This window comes from Myotis lucifugus, unplaced genomic scaffold (genome assembly GCF_000147115.1).
Source record: "Myotis lucifugus unplaced genomic scaffold, Myoluc2.0 scaffold_141, whole genome shotgun sequence".
NCBI classification, from domain to species: Eukaryota; Metazoa; Chordata; class Mammalia; order Chiroptera; family Vespertilionidae; genus Myotis; species Myotis lucifugus.
The window spans coordinates 2,720,659-2,737,507 of record NW_005871189.1 but is presented as its reverse complement, the minus strand read 5'-3'; the positions used below and the strand labels follow the sequence as shown (position 1 = coordinate 2,737,507).

General features: G+C 49.9%; 1 protein-coding gene and 1 long non-coding RNA gene across 2 annotated transcripts; one reads left to right on the top strand and one right to left on the bottom strand.

Moving 5' to 3' along the window:
* Window positions 1-41: 41 nt before the first annotated feature.
* Window positions 42-5,693, top strand: NOBOX (NOBOX oogenesis homeobox). The gene is made up of 8 exons (XM_006094775.3): window positions 42-173; window positions 1,548-2,072; window positions 2,440-2,683; window positions 2,846-2,953; window positions 3,200-3,285; window positions 3,482-3,713; window positions 4,029-4,333; window positions 4,995-5,693. Exons 1-8 carry the CDS (start codon window positions 137-139, stop codon window positions 5,294-5,296), a joined length of 1,839 nt encoding a protein of 612 aa, XP_006094837.2. The 5' UTR covers window positions 42-136; the 3' UTR covers window positions 5,297-5,693.
* Window positions 5,694-6,270: 577 nt separating this feature from the next.
* LOC106698159 lies at window positions 6,271-11,558 on the bottom strand. The gene is made up of 2 exons (XR_002830695.1): window positions 9,915-11,558; window positions 6,271-7,508 (listed from the first exon to the last, which is right to left on the bottom strand). It is a non-coding gene; the product is annotated as an uncharacterized LOC106698159 (long non-coding RNA).
* Between the last annotated feature and the right edge of the window lie 5,291 nt (window positions 11,559-16,849).

Here is a 16,849-nt window from a genome sequence, read left to right as displayed (position 1 = left end):
CTCCCCCAGCGGCCGGCTGAGGGGCGCAGGCTCGGGCTCCCTGGCGCCCGTGCGCGCTCCGCACACCTGTCTGCCCCGGGAGGCTTCATTAGGCCGCGCCTGTGCAGCCCGCCGGCCCCACCGCGGAGTCCAGGCCATGGAACCCACCAAGGAGCCCCGCCGGGAACCGCGGGGTGAGCCGGGGCGCGGGGGCGGGCTGGGGGTGCTGGCCCACCACCCACCTTAGGAGGCTCTTCTAGGGCTTGGGCAGGCCACGGGCTGGGCCCCACTCCACCCGGTCCGAGGTCCCCATCTCTCTACACGTGGAGAAAAGTCAGGGCCGGAGTCCTAGGACTTCTAGTCTAGGTCCCAACATCCGCCACTTTTCTTATCTGATGCGTGGCATTTATTGAGCACCTACTATATACCAGGTGAGCTAGGCTACCAGCTCTGCCTCCCCCACCCAGCCTTGCCCCTTCACCCCCGTAGAGGCCTGTCCATGCTCCACCAGCTGCAGGTCCCTCCTGTGGGGCAGGCCCATGTGCACTCAGGAAACTGTGACAAAGCACCTTGGCCCATCTTACTACACACACTCCCGGAAAGTCATTCCTTAAGACATTCTACCTCATGCAATTTCGTTAGAATAACAATAGCACCAAGTCACTAGTTAGTATGCATTTGTAAATATTCCAATTTATTTGGAAACGATGAAGCAGCATCTTGAGTGGAGGATTCTGGGGGTTCTGAGTAATGGGGATGTGGTGGGGCGAGGGTTTGGTGGGCGGGAGGACTGTGCTTGGGGATTAGGAGCACTTGCCCTGTGATCTGGGCAAATGACTCACCTTTCTTGTCCGTGTTTCCGTGTTAGAAGGAGATGTGGACAGTGCCTCCCTCGCAGGGATCAGATGCCACTAATCTATGGAAGGTGCTAGCACAGGGCCTGGTGCACCCGGAGAAGTCAGAGCTCAGGACAGGGCTTGGAGAGTGTCAGCAGGGTCACCCTCCCTCCCTTGTGTAAGGACAGCGGCCCGGGCCTGGTCCCCTGTGTGAGGTTCCGCTTCCGGGGAAGGGCAGGGGTGCGGATAGCCGTGAGGAGAGCTGGCAGGGCAGAGTGACTTCTGTGGAAGGTGAGGGGGTCGTTCCTGTCGTCTCCTTTGCTGTCCTTGCCTGGGCTTCAGGCGGCCATCCAATGCCGCCCTGGCCCTGCTCTAAGCCACAATGTCTGGATCTACGGCAGGAACAAAAGCTCGTTTTAGTCTACCCCAACCCCAACATCTGTCCCTTAGAAACGCTGAACAGATGCCTGTCCTTCAAACTCACCTTCCAGGTGGCAGGAAACTAGCAGGACGCTCACAGGAAGTTAGTCCCCCCATTAGGATACCCTCTACCATCTGTGTAGATGAGCCAAGGCCCCTTAGAGTTTTCTAGACTCTTCAAAGCAGTGGCTCCTCTACTTCAATCCTCACAATAGCCAGGTTAGGAAGCTATGCCTGGAGCTAATTCTGTACATGGACAAATTCAAGCTTAAGCTCAAACCAGAAACCAGTTACAGTGCTCATTCCCCACAGGCCAGGAAGGTGGAGGCAAGCCCCTGGCTGCGGGGTCGGAGAAGGAAGGACCACCACGGAGTCCAGCCCCCACCACTCAGGATGTCCCACGTGGGGAGCCGCCCCTCTCCTGCGCTGTCCTGGGAGAGAAGACGCCACCCAAAGCCCCTGACGCCAGGGGAGCATGCCAGCCACTGGGCTCTGTCCACAAAGACAGAACTCTGGTCCCGCCCCGCCCCCAGCCTCAGGGAGACGGGTGTTCCGTCCCCAGGAGAGAGGCCAAGGCAGGGAAGAGGTCCTTCGCTCCCGGCTCCAGGAAGCAGAAAAAGTCTGTCGCCATGGGTCCAGTCTCCATGTCACCTCCCCGAGTCACTAACTCAGCCCGTGACACCAACAACCCAGTGCCCTGTGGGTCAGGCCGGGGGCCCTGCCACCTGGCCAACCTCCTCAGCACGTTGGCCCAGAACAGCCAAAACACAGACCAAAAGAAGCCCCTAGAAGTGACCTGCCAAGTGCGGAAAAAGACTCGAACCCTGTACCGCTCAGGTGAGTCCCTGAAGGTGAGAGTCAGCCTGGGGTCTGGTGTCATCTCTGGGAAAGGTGCGCTCAGCAGGGAACATGGCCCGGGAGACTGGAGGGTGGTTTGCTTGCACATTGCCTGTCCTGGACCCCCTTGGCCTGTGGCGGGGCCACGGCCTATCAGGGCTGGGGGTGCATCAGAAAGTGAAATTGAAAACAGGTTGGAAAGGTTAGTCCCCACCCACAAAGCCCGAGAAGAGGAGGCCCGGCCCAGTGGGAAACAGTTGAGAGACTCGGGAGCCCTGGGCTGGGCCGGTGGTCCCATCTGGCAGGCATCCTCCTCTCCTGCCACATCCCTGGGGTTTGTATTCATGGGAGTTTCTCCTTCTTCCAGACCAGCTGGAGGAGCTGGAAAGGATATTCCAAGCAGACCACTACCCTGACGGTGACAAGCGCCGGGAGATTGCCCAGACAGTGGGGGTCACCCCCCAGCGCATCATGGTAAAGGGGGCTGGGCAGGGACGGGTGGAGGAGAATCCACGCTGGGCCTCTGGACAGCAGGCAGGTGCGCAGCACCTCTGGCTCGGGCCGAGGTTACAGCTCTTAGGGCTGTGTTCTTGCGTGTCCACATCGCTGTGGCCTAGAAAGCGAGAAGGGGAAAGGCTACTAGAGGGACCTTCTATGACACCAGCCTCAGAGGCGGCATCTGCAGCTCAGCGGTGAGGCAGCTCCTCACGGGATAGTCAGGACCGGCTGAGCCTCTGCCCCTTCCTCAGGCTCTTCTAGTGTCTCTCCCTACAGGTGTGGTTCCAGAATCGCCGGGCAAAGTGGCGAAAAGTGGAGAAACTGAATGGGAAGAAGGACAAGGACAGTCCTGCAGGTCCAGCCCCTGCCAGCGGCCAGGACAGGTGAGTTCCTCCTCCTGCTGGGTCATCCCCGGAGGTGGGAAGCGGGGTCCAAGCTGGGACCTGGGTCTCAAAGTCTGGGCGTTGAGGCTGGAGCTGCTGGCTAACATTTAGGGGCTTTGGCTGCATGGGATGGGGCAGTGGCCAGTGCCTTGGAGGGAGGCAGGGTCTGTCCCTTTCCTGGCACCGAGGCCCCAATCTATGTCCAGGGACCATTCAAAGTACAACCTTCACTCTGTCTGCCTCCAGCTCTGCTGCTGAGCTGCCGCCTGCTGTGCCCATGGACCCGGAGCCTGGTGCCTTCCCTCAGGAGCCCCCTCTATGCACACTGCCAGGTGAGCTGACCCCCTTCTGAGGATTATCTGGGGGGTGGGAAAGGATGACAGGAAGACAGTGAAGACAGAGGGGCTTTCTTGGTAGGCATGGGAGTGGCCCAAAGCCCTCTGCTGTCCTGCGCGTCTACCTTCCAGCAACCCCAAGTCTGCCTCCCCATTCTCTTACCTTCACAACCCTCGTGTCTTCTGCTCCTAGAGCCCCCCATGCTTCTGACATCTGACCAGACTCTGGCCCCAACCCAACAGAGCGAGGGTGCTCAGAGGGTGGCAGTGACCCCACCACTCTTCAGCCCCCCGCCTGTCCAAAGGGCCAACCTTCCCTTCCCCCTCGGCTCTGCCCACACCCCCCAACTGATGCCTCTGCTGATGGACACACTTGGCAGTGACAGCAGCCACAGAGATGGCTCCTGTGGGTCCTGGGGGACAAGGTATGGAACCAGTGGGGGTGGCCACTGAGTTATCTTGGGAAGGGTTTCAGAGCAGAGAGGGGCTTGGGATGGCAAAGGGTTAGCCGAGAGGAGCAAGCAGCAGTAAATGTGAAGCGGGTGAAAGGGGTGGAAAGGGTAGGATATCTCAGCATTAGAGCAGGAATGAGGCGAGAAGCTGGGAGCAGGCAGAGGAAGAGGAGGTGGCGGCAGGTGGGGCCTGGAGGTGGGGAGAGGGGTGAGGAGAAGGCACTGGCTTACTGTGTGGTCAGAATGAGGAGGCCCCGGACCCTCACAAATGCTTCCCTGTCCCCACAGTGTCACCCCACCCCCTACCTGCTCATACCTGGAAGAGCTGGAACCCCAGGATTACCAGCTGAGCAACCAGCCGGGGCTGTTCCAGGTCTCCCAGGCTCCGCAGACCCAGCTTTTCCAACAGCCTCAGCCCCAGTTTTCCTATCTGCATCCCTTCCCCTTCTCCACGCCCAGCTCACTGACGCCCCCGCTGCCAGAAGACGCTTTCTTCCCTCCACCTTACGGCCCCAATGGGGGGACCTCGCAGGGCTACTTCTCAGCGCCCCTGGCAGGGCAGGGCCTGCTGCAGCCGCCTGCTGGGAGCATGGGTGAGTTCGGGCTGGAAGGGAAGGTTCCCTTGGTGACTGAGGAAGGTGAGAAGGGACAGAGGCCTCACCACCGGGGAGGCTGGGGCAGGGCGTGGTGCGAGGGAAGCTTTTTTCTTGCCACGGGGGTCTGTTTCCTCAAGTTTCTCAGAGGCTGCCGAGCAGAGAGAGAGTCAGCCATAGAGCTTTGGAGTTAGGAAAACCAAAATTTGAAGTCCAGTTCAGCAGTTTGCAACTCTCCTGGGCCTCAGGTTCCTGGGCTCTGAAATGGGAATATGATTCCCATATCATGGAGGCACCTGATGAAGAGGAGGAATAACATGAGGGCCGTGCCTGGCGCAGAGTAGCTGGCGGCTAATACGAGTGTTCTGTTGGGCCGCTGGGCCTCTGAGAACCTGGAAGCAGCCATCTGATGACTAAATTCCAGGAGAAGGGGAAGAGTGGCCGGCGGGTTTGGGTCTCCTTGCTGGCACAGTGCACTGTGTCCAGGCCCGGGTCTGGAACATGCCTGGTCCTCAGGGGAGCTCCTGGTGCCAGTTTGCCCCCTAGACTTGCGTGGGGTCCTAGCCTGTGTGTCGGAGGAGGCGGACGTTCACAGCACATGCTGAACTGTGGCTGGTGTCTCAGTCCTGTCTAATTACTCCTATGTTCTTTGACCCCACAGGCACAGTGCCCTGGAATGACCCTTGCTTGCCAGAACTGCCCTTCCCTGGTCCCTTCTGTCCCCAAGCTCTGGGGCACCCCTCAGGAGGGGACGGCTACTTTTCCGATCTGTTTCCGGCTCCCTATGCTCACCCTGTGAGCAGACAGCCTTCTCCAGGGCCCAGCCGGCTGCCTGACGGGGCCAGGCCAGGAGCTGGGCCCTTACCCAGCAAGGCCCCCAGTGAGCAGCCCAGGGCCACTGTGGAGCAGCATTTGGCACCCGAGGAGGCCCGAGAGGAGGACAGAAACAGCCACGGCCCCTAGTCCTGGGGCCACATGTCAGACAGGCCGCTGGGTGGAGGGGTTGGGGCGCCATCAGGGAGATGGCGGCAGAAGCATTAGGAAAGACGGGGGGCTGTGTCGACTGGGGTGCAAGTCGGACGTGCTCCTGTGTGAGCTCATCTTGCTGGGCGCTGGTGTGAGGAGGGAGGGGCTGGCTCTACCCGAATCTCCACACCTCTGTACGGTGTCGGCCCTGAAGGTGATGGCCGGTACCACTTTGGAACTCTGTATCAGCTTGTGTTGTTTCCTTTCCTGGCCAGACACATGAGCCAGAGTGTTCATTGTAAGCAGTAAACGAGTGTGCTGTTGGTTTCTCTCTGTCATTACCGTCTCCCCCTCACACACTGAGCTCCAGTCCCAGGTGAGGTTGCCACTGGGCGTGATCAAGTGCAGCTGGCATTCTCCCTGTCCTGTCTCTCCTGCTGGAGGAGAAACTGGGCATTTGGGGCCTTGTCTTCACTCCTGCTATTAAACCATGCTCTCTGGGATTTGGACTCTGGAGGGACAGGGTTACAAAAAAAGCCCAAGCATATTTCAGGGTCAGTCTCTCCAAAGCATTTTTTTTTGGCAGGTGGGGGGCGGGGGGGCGCTAAGAAGAGGATGCTCTTATATATAGTTAGCACCCCACATCGGATAGTCCCACAGAGCCCACTGCATTGGGGGGCATTCTGGACCTCTAAATGCTGATTATTGGAAAATACACATCCTCTTGATGTCATCATCCTCTCAACAGTGCGAGCTCAGGGCTTTGCCATTGACCAGAGCAGAATCCTTCCTTGCAGACTCCGGGAAAAAATGTCTCCCCCATCTAGTTTAAGTTTTCACTGTCACAATGTTTCCACCAGATGGCAATCCACCACCAGTTTCTCTGTGGCCTTAAACTGGTGGTTTACAGCAGCAATTTTCAACCTTTTTCATCTCATGGCGCATGTAAACTAATGACTAAGATTCTGCGGCACACTAAAAAAACATTATTTGCCAATCTGTCAAAAAATTCGTTTAATCTTGATTCTTTCATACTGGACAGCTATTGTGTTGGCTGTTGTCATTTCTTTATTTGACAATCTAAGGGAAAAAGGGTCAGTGCCCCAGACTAGTCAGGTATTGCATGCTTTAAAAATTCTTGCAGCACACAGGTCGAAAACCACTAGTTTGCAGTAAGAAAGCCCATGCTAATTCTTCCAAAAGCCCTAGAGCCACTAACTTCAGATTCAAAGATATTAAAGTCATTTGGATTGTAGCTTACCAGATAAAATGTATGATGTCGTTATATTTGAGCTGCAGATAAACAAATCCTTTTTTAGTATAAGCATGCTTCCTACAATAGTGGAGTGTCCTGTATTTTTATGTATGCTAAATCTGGCAACGCTGGTTGTAGCACTTTGCTAAGGACTCTACATCCATGCTAACATCTTGATCCAAACAGAGGTTGTCTAGGAGCCGGCCTCTGTATCTGGCTCAGCTTTTTGCAGTTCAGGCTCCTGAGCAGCTGGATCATGGTGTGAACCCAGTTCATAGAAGACTCCCCTCCCTCCTGCCATTATAACCCTCCATCCAGGCTCCACATGTGTCTAAAAAATGCTGTAAAATCTATTGGATTCCTATTATATTTTCTGTTCCTGTTAGCTACATATTACTGAGATAGTCCATTAGAAGTTATTTTTAAACACCTATTTTAACATCATTTGCATAAACGGAGCACAGAAAAACAGGAAGCAAAATACAATTTGGCTTCTATTGATTCCACTCCAAGTCCTAAACGGTTTTTATGAATTAAGAATAAGTCTGATTTCCGGGAAGTACATCATTTTCATTCACCCAGAAGTGGTGTTACTTTAGTTCAGAGAGAGATTTATGGTTTTTATATTTGTGGTTTGGTTCACACTGTTCTTTCAAAAATACCCTCTCATTTGAGTTTCATCGCCAAGTCCTCAGAAATAAAGGCAGCTGCATGTTTCGGCATTCAGTGGGATCTACAGGATCTACAGTCCCGGGTGAACACAGATAAATGAAAGGTCTTTCCGGCTTGCAGGGAACCGACAGTCTTGTCCAGGAGTCTGGCCACAAGTGCCCAGTTAGACTGCAGGAGGGCAGAGCTGTGCAGGGTCAGCCCCAAGAACCAAGTGTGACCAAGGTTCCAAAGGTGGGCAGCCATGTCTGCTGGAACAGAATGCTGGAGTCTGAGGCATCACTCCTACAGGAAGAACCGAATTAAGATAAGCAGAGCAGGAAAGAAAGGATACTTCAGGCAGAAGGCACAGTGAGTGTGAGGCCACTGAGACTGGAAAGATGATTAAGGAGGGGTTCGGAGTGGCTGGATTTGTATAGATAAGGCCAGTGGGAAGGCTGTAGTAGAAGATCTGAGAAGCACTGGCAGGTTTAAGGTGTGGGCATATCTTGTTCAAATTTGTTTTAGACAGACAGATGGAAAATATGACCAGAGGCTTAGAGGAAGCTGGGAAACAAGATAGGGCTACGGTTTGAGTCTAAGTGAGAGATGATGGAGAGAGAATAGGGCAGATTGGAGAAATACTTAAAGAGTCAGGCTCAGTTAATAGGATGAAAGTTCATTGAAAGGAATTGAAGAGAAAGGAAAGAAGATGGACACTTTGGTAACTAAGAAATGCTGTTAATTGAGAAAGGAAATAATGGGATAAAGCCGATTTGGGGAAGGTAGACCACTCTGTATGTTGAGCGGAAGTTCCTGTAGTTATCTGTGTGGACACATCTAGTGAGAACAACATGGAAGTAGGTCTGTGGGGCCTCTTCAGCGTAGAAAATGCTAATTGAGGTCAAGAGACCACACCAGATTGCTCAGGCAGAGCGCCTGGCATAAAGAAAAGTCTTGGAAGAGACTCGTGGAAACACCAAATAAGATGAGGAGAATGGGGTGGGAGAAAGGGGCTGCTGAGACTGATGAGGAAAGACTGGGGTGCAGATGAAGAGCTGGAAGGGCTGTCAGATGGGGAGGGATCAAGCCCCATGGGGTCAAGGTCTGGAGAGGAAGGTGGACAAGTAATTGTGCAAATTAGATATAATTATCCTAATTTACAGAGGAGGTACGGAGGTTTATATGATTTCCTAAAAATGCCTTAACCAAGTCAAGATAAAAGTCTTTTGAGTTTATTTTCCACATCACCAAATACAGACAGAGGAGTCTTGCTTCCTGAATATATCACTTAAGAAACTGGACAAGCCTTAATAGGTGCATGTGTACTTATGACAGCCAATTCTGTGTGTTTGTATGTTTACAAGACCATGAGGAACTGAAATACTTTTCCCAGAAATTGGTCCTCAGGCAAAATATTAATTATGATGGTAATAATTTATTTATAATTTATTGTGTATGTAGCTCTCTAGTAGGTCATTTCATTTCATGACAAATCTATATGGCATTTTAAAAAAAATTTTTCTTATAAGGTAGTATTCATGTGACTCAGAGAGGTTTAAGTATTTGCCCAAAGTTGCAAAAGAAACAAGTATTGGTCAGAAGGTGCCAACTTCAAGCAGTATATTTTGATAGTTTTAGAGGGAGATGACAAAGAAGGTAAGAAGGTGGGGCTGAGTGTAGTAAAACAATAGGTGCAATCTAGATTAGATTTAGAATCCTCCATAGACCCTAGGTCTGTGTTTAAATAACACACTCAGCCGGCGTGGCTCAGTGGTTGAACCCTGACCTATTACCCAGGAGGTCACATTTTAATTCCCGGTCAGGGCACATGCCAGGGTTGGGGGCGTGATCCCCAGTAGGGGGTGTACAGGAGGCAACCCATCAATGATCCCCTCTCATCATTGATGTTTCTATCTCCCTCTCCCTTCCTCTCTGAAATCAATAAAAATGTATTTAAAAATAAATAAATAACACAGCACTGTTTAGTTTGATTTAAAAGAAACAGGAACATTGTGTGAGACAGGAGAGGGCGAGAAGAGCAGTGAACAGGAGGGTCCATGTTGCAGAGCTGGAAAGGGATTGGAATGTATAGAAAGAACAGGCCAAGGGGGAAGTGAAGTGGACGTAGGAGCAACAAGAAAGAGGCAGATGGAGGGGGCTGGATGGCTAGATGGGGTACAGCTGTGACCAGTCTTACCTGGTAGATGATAGGGCAGTGGTTCTCAACCTTGGCTACACATCAGAATCACCTGGGACTCTTTTTAAAATCCTGATTTCTGGGCCTCATCCTCCGGAAATTCTGTTTCTTTGTTATGGGGTGGGGCCACAACATTAGTAACAAAGAAACAGAATTTCCAGAGGATGCGGCCCAGAAATCAGGATTTTAAAAAGATTCCCAGGTGATTCTAATGTGCAGCTAAGGTTGAGAACCACTGTGATAGGGGTAAAGAGGAGACAGTCAAAGCTGAGATCCGGATAACACTCCTACAGAAAGACGGCAGGTGAAAGGATGGGAGAAGGCATGCCCTTGGGGAAGTCTCCAGTGCCCAGGTGTGAGCTATTGAGACTAAAATAGTGGAAGGGAAACAGAGGGAAGCAATCTCGGTGAACTACGAAAAAATCAGCAGAACCTGATTGTGTGGGTGGAGAGGAGAGAATGTCAAACTGACTCCTTGTTTCAGAGCCCAGGCATCTGGGAGTATGACTTACAAGCAATGGAAGTCTAGAAGTGTTGTTTCTGCCTCAGCATTTTGGCGCCTGCGTTTGTAACTTTCCCACTTTATCTGCTTCTTCGTGTCATCACTCTGGTCTACTTGCCTCAGGTACATTCCTCCTGCCATAGGTTTTCATTATCTGGGAATGGAGTTTCCACCCCTGGAGATTCCTGGGTCCTTCCCAGTTCACTTTCACCCTGTTGCTACTCATGTGGCCCCTTCCACTGAATTCTATGCCATGTGTCCTCCCTAGACTGGCACCCTCACCCCATCATATCCCAGCAGCCTGTTGGGAATATGGGATCCCTTCTGAACGATCAGCAACAATAAGCCTTTACTCTTTCTAAGCATTCCATTTTATCCACTTCTTCATTATACCTTCTTACTTATTCATCTTGGTTAGGCTTTTCTGTTACTTTCTATAATAATTATTTGAATTGGTGAAATCGAGTACATTTTCATACGCAGTGCACTAAAAATTGTCCCCAAACCAATTTAAAGGACTACGGTCAAAGTTTTAAAAAAATATACACACTCATTTTCCTTGGTTTTCAACTAGAAAATTCCTCTTTCCCCTTTTCTCCACTTTTATTTGTTAATGCCTGCATTGCTGTATTTCAAGGAGGAAGCCCAGTCTTCTAGTAGAGATGCTCTAGTCCTCCCCACCCTAAAAGCTAAACAGCCACCTCTTCACACACACTCACACATGTGCACACACATGTTTATGCACATACGCTCCCGAGTTGAGGCCAAACCACACCCTATCTTTATTTCCAGTTGGTTGCCTGGCCCAGCTCAATTCTATCACCAAAACCTGCTTATTAACAATTCCACAAGTCTTGCCACCTGCTCCTCCCATGCTCTCAGAAATAATCTGCCTATCCACATTGCGTTGACTCAATCTTTACAATTTATGGCAAGTCACCTTCAACAAACTCAGCAGATTATCCCCTTAAGCCCTAGATGTGAACACCAGGCTGCTGTAACCTGTAGTTTATAACTAACTGGCTGTGTGACTTTAGGCAAACCATCTCCTTTCTCCAGATTCCACTGTCGCCTCCAACAGGGGATGAATTTCTCATCCCCACCACAAGCTGATCTCAATAGAAAACACTAGAACTGGCTGTGTGAGTCCCATTGAAGGCTCTAACCTTTCTTTGCCTCCTGCATTTCCCTTTTCTCCCTGAGACTGCTTCTCGGGCGGAAGTCTTTCTTGCTGGACTTGTGGACTCTACCATGGTACCCATGGTCCCTCACCCTCAGCCACCCTTTCCGGAAGAGTCTGAACTTCCTGGTGTCCAGGAACCCCTCGGTCTGTGGTCCATCTCATGCAGTGCCATAATCTGATCTGACTCCCACCCCCCTGAATTTCCATTTGCATTGTTCAGAGGTAATTGCTTCTCTGAAATGCTCAGATAACTGCCAGGAAAATATTTATCTGTTCAGTGGTGCTCCTGGAGGACTTTGTGGGCCAGACTGGGCCCCGCCCTGTAGCAGGCTCTGCCCTCAGGCCCGTGACTCACTCACTAAGCAGCAGGGATCAGTAGTCACTCCCTCACCAGCTCAGAAAACGTTTACAGCACACACCAACCCAGCTCCTTTCTTCCACACATGCCCGTTCACCAGCCACCCAGAAAGAGTAAACAACACGCCCACTCACCCGCACGCCCTGCGTCTGTCTTCCTGGTGACCGAGGCCTCGTTTTCTGCTGTTCCTGGGAACCCTGCAGACTGAATGGATGCTTTGCCTGAATCTCTTCCAAGGAGGAGGCTAGAGAAAGTTCTACTCCATAACTGTAATTTAAAGTGGGGGGGTGGGAAGAAGTGGGTCGAAAACTACTTAAGTATAAAGACTGTTCTCAGTGCGTTTGAACCAGATCTGAGTTTGGCATCCATTTCTCTTTAGCTCATTTACTTGTAACCTTTGGCCCCTCTGCACACCTGATTTCAGAGTCAGACGATTACATTAAACAGGCAGCTCTTGAGTCATGTTTACAGCAATTGTGGCTCCCCAGTCACTGAATTGCATTAGTGATGGAGCCAAACCCTCACCAAGATATTTATGCGCAGGACTGAAAACCACGAACACACACAAGGCTCCAGGACCTGTCTTAGGCGGTGGGTGAGGAGCAGTGTCTATAAAGGGCCACTCTACCAAATCCTGGATTCCTAATTTGGTCTCATTTCTGAGAAGAGGTTATGATAAGGGCAGCACCACTAAACACTTAAAAGCACACACACTATTTCTGGATAGAGCCACAGAAGGAAATCAGGTTTATGTGAGGGGGATAAATATGTGTGTGAAAGAAGGGGCCCAGTGAATGGAATTCCTTTAGATTTTCAAAGACTTTTAAACAACTTCTATCCCAAAGGCCAATTAAAAACAAAATTGGTCATCATACAACCAAAATCCATTCTTTTTTTTTTTTTTGTATCATGGATATAGAAGTTTAAGGAGACAGAAAATTAAATTAAGGGAAATAAGTACATCTTAATCTGTGAGCCTTCCCAATATTAACATGTAGGCTGATCTTATTAAAATTATTATAAATAACCACAACAGAGCAAGTCATGCTCATTAAAAATCTGGCTCGTGGCCGAAACCGGTTTGGCTCAGTGGATAGAGTGTCGGTCTGCGGACTGAAGGGTCCCAGGTTCGATTCCGGTCAAGGGCATGTACCTGGGTTGCGGGCACATCCACAGTAGGAGATGTGCAGGAGGCAGCTGATCGATGTTTCTCTCTCATCGATGTTTCTAGCTCTCTATCTCCCTTCCTCTCTGTAAAAAAATCAATAAAATATATTTAAAAATAAAAAATAAAAATAAAAATCTGGCTCGTGAGGAGGCAAAAGAGATGATGGAGGTGCAGTGTGGCCCAGTGCAGGAAGGAAATGGCTCACAGATAGCTATATGGCTTATACTCCAAGCATGCCACAGTTCAGCAAAGGGGCTATAGAGAGGACTGATGTTAATATCTGCTGAAGACACTGCCCTGTGCATGGTTTTGTTTAAAAAAACCAACGAAACCCTGCATATTTGTATATGTCTCAAATGCAGTTCTGTCCAAAAAATGTTGGTTTATGGTTGTTTTCACAATCTCTCATAAGAAATTGCTGTGTTTCTAAGACAATGATGCCAATTAGAATTAAAAAATAAGTTGAGTCAATTCTGAAAATTTGCAGAAGAAATGGATAATGAGTGGACCTGGACCTGATTTTGTGAAACCCAAAGTATAGAAAGTTTAGTAATTAAACTGAAGAGAGATGACTCATATATGTTTTGTTATTTGATTGTGTGTGTGTTGTGTTTGTCTTTAACACCAAGGACCTAAAGGTAGGTAGAATCCTATTGTCTTTCAACTTCACAGATGAGGTGATAATACCCCAATTAAACACATACATGTTAAATACCTAAAGATGGTTTTGGTCTTTCAGAAGTCAGCTTCAAAGGTGCTCAGAAAGCCTTAGCAACTTCAAGTGAAGAAGCAGTCATTCAACTAAAAAAAAGTATTTGCCTGTGCATCATTCAGAAGTTAATATTTTACCTCTCTGGGAAAATTTTCCTGGAAAATATAAGGTTGGATATGGTTCTGTTTGAGTCATATGGCCAGTATTCAAATACTGGTTTGAAAAAATAATTTGGATTATAATTATTGTTATTGCTGTTAAGAAAAACAAGTTGTTAGTTTACTTATATACATATTATTATGCCATCTACACTAATAAAATACAAACATGCAAATTGACCATACCTTCACTATGCCTTAAGCCACGCCCACCAGCCAATCAGAGCAACTATATGAAAATTAACCCAACCAAGATGGCGGCCGGCAGCCACGGAGCTGGAGCAAGCAGGAGGCTTGGTTGCCCCAATGATGGAGGAAGCCAAGCTTCGCGCCTGCTGCTGCCAGCTTTGAGCTCCACTCAAAGTAACAAAGTTTCAATTATAGAAGGTAAATAAACCCCAGATACCTGCTTTCAGCCAGCTATGGCCACGGAGCTGGAGTGAGCAGGAGGCTGCCCTCCCGCCTGCCCTGGCCAGCTCTGAGCTCCACTCAAAGCAACAAAGTTTCAATTATAGAAGGTAAATAAACCCCAGAATAAAAAAAAAGAGAGAGAGAAAAAGGAGAGGCTGGGATCTTCCGTCGCTGGTGGGCTTGGCCAGCCTGAAAATGGCCCTCAGCCCCTTACCCAGGCTGGCCAAACCTACATGGGGTGAGGGTCCCCACTTGGGGGGGGGCTTGACCAGCCTGCAAACAGCCATCAGCCCCTCACCCAGGCTGGCCAAACCTACATGGGGTGAGGGTCCCCACTGGGGGGGGGGGCTTGACCAGCCTGCAAACAGCCATCAGCCCCTCACCCAGGCTGGCCAGGCACCCAAGCGGGACCCCCACCTTGATCCGGGACACCCTTCAGGGTAAACCAGCTGTCCCCCACCCATGCACCAGGCCTCTATCCTATATAATAAAAGGGTAATATGCAAACTGACCCTAACAGCAGAATGACTGGGAATGACTGGTCACTATGACACACACTGACCACCAGGGGCTCAATGCAGGAGCTGCCCCGTGCTGGTCAGTGCGCTCCCACACGGGGAGCTCTGCTCAGCCACAAGCCAGGCTGACGGCTGCCAGTACAGCGGTGGTGGTGGGAGCCTCTCCCGCCTCCTCAGCAGCGCTAAGGATGTCCGACTGCAGCTTAGACCTGCTCCCCACTGGCAAGTGGACATTCCCTGAGGGCTCCCGGGCTGCCAGAGGTATGTCTGATTGCCAGCATAGGCCCAATCCCCCGGGGAGTGGGCCTAAGCCAGCAGGTGGTCATCCCCCGAGGGGTACCAGACTGCAAAAGGGCACAGGCCGGCTGAGGGACACCCCCCCCCCCCCGCAGGGCACAAATTTTTGTGCAACGGGGCTCTAGAATATTAATAAAAAGCTGGCTTTATGAAAATAGGGAGAAACTTCAACAGAACTTATCTAAAGCCCTCCCATTTTAGATTGTTTGGTAGTGTCAACCTGTTAGGATAAATTACTATTAGCCCAATCTTAATTAGGATAGTGATTACTTTTCTAACAATTAAACAAGCTAACTTACATTTTTGGATGGACTCAAAACAAAATGTGTTATCAAAAGTGATAGCATCATGTCATATCATTGTTATCTGGGTATAGGACAGTCTGTAGTAGTATTCTTACCTTTGTACAAAGCTGCAATGCAATTTTACTTTTGAGCCCTCCCAAAGATAAGGCAGAGGAGTACACTGTCAAGGAAAAGAGTATAATGACACAGCTTAAAAGATGACTATGCTGTCTGGCCAGCCTGGATCAGTGGTTGAGTGTTGACCTATGAGCCAGGAGGTCATGGTTTGATTCCTGGTCAGAACACATGCCCAGGTTACAGCTTGATCTCCCCTGGAGGATGTGCAGGAGGCAGCCAATCAACGATTCTCCCACATCACCAATGTTTCTATCTCTCTGTCCCTCTCCCTTCCTCTCTGAAATCAACAAAAATATATATTTTTTAAAAAATATGGCTATTCAGTTGCTGTGTGAGGGCTCTATATGAGGAAAAATGTAAAGAATGATGCTGTTCAGCTGAGAAAGGCGACCTGATCGGAGATGGACAATCATAGACTGTAGAGTTGAATGGGACTTTAGAGTTACTTGGTCCAAACTTGTATTTTACATTTAAGGAGACTGAGACATGGACAGGCTGGATCATGGCAGTGTGGTAACTGGAGCAAGGGTCTCTTGCTTTGGGTCCTATGACTCTTTCCATTACATTGTATTGCTTTTCACAAACAGGATGAAACAACTGGGAAGATAACTTCACAATAATTCAAGTCAAAATATAAACTCATTAATGGCCTAAGTAGATTTCCAAATTCACCCAACTGGCCTGTACCTTAAGGTTCAGGAAAAAGGTAAGTATGAATAGGTTTTCATCACCCATCAATTCCTTCTCAGGCCATAATAAGCAGAGAAAATGCCTAAATTCTCTGGAGTCACAAAGCAAGAGTGGACAGACATCATGGCCGGGGCATCATCTTGGTCTTTCATGACACCTAAGTCAAGTAGCCTGGAAGCCTCATGGGGGTCCATGTTTGGAACCTCACTCAGTGCTCCAGAGTCTGAAGAGAAAATGCTCGAGTAGTGCCAAGTTTATTAGAGTGAGAGAGAATCCCCCTCACATTGCCACCACTAGATCCCAGAGTTGCATGCACTACCTCATACCGACAATCATGGAAAATCATTATAGTTGGAAGATACCTTAGAGGTCACCAGGTTGACCCTCCCAGCAGACATGTTAATCCCTCTTAAACATCTCCCTTCAGTGGACTGTGGTCAGATTCTGTTTACCACAGCCACGATGGACACTCTGGCCAGCTCTGAATCTGCACTCTGGAAGAGAATGTTTAAGTACTATATGGTAGAAGGAGGATAGTTCCTTGGTGTAGGCCCCACTGGATCCTTTTCCTATGAGAACAAGTCTCCAGAGTCCGGCGCAAAGTCCCTCAAAATCCCCAACCAAACACAAAGCACAAAAAAGGAGGCGGGGAGTGGGGGGTGGGAGGGGGGGTCTAGCGATTGGTAGTTGGATTTTGTTCTTGGGCTCTCAGAGGTCTAGTTCTTGGTCCACAGAAGGCCTCTGTTGCAGGGTTGTAGGGCCAGCCCTCTCCAAGAACAACTTGTCCTTAAGCTCAGGGGAGTCCTTCCAGAGAATAGCTAGGTCTGTTGTTCTACCAGCTGTAGTTTGGCCGTCTTGACTCGCTGGGCTTCCTTCAGGTTCCGTGCACGAACCTCTGGGTTGGAAATGAACTCCACCTGATGCACAGGAAACCAGCCTCGCTCCCCATCTGAGAGTCTCATGCCCTCCAGCCAGCCTATGGGTACAAGATGGGTGGGAAGAAAAATTATCTGGAGAACACAATCATT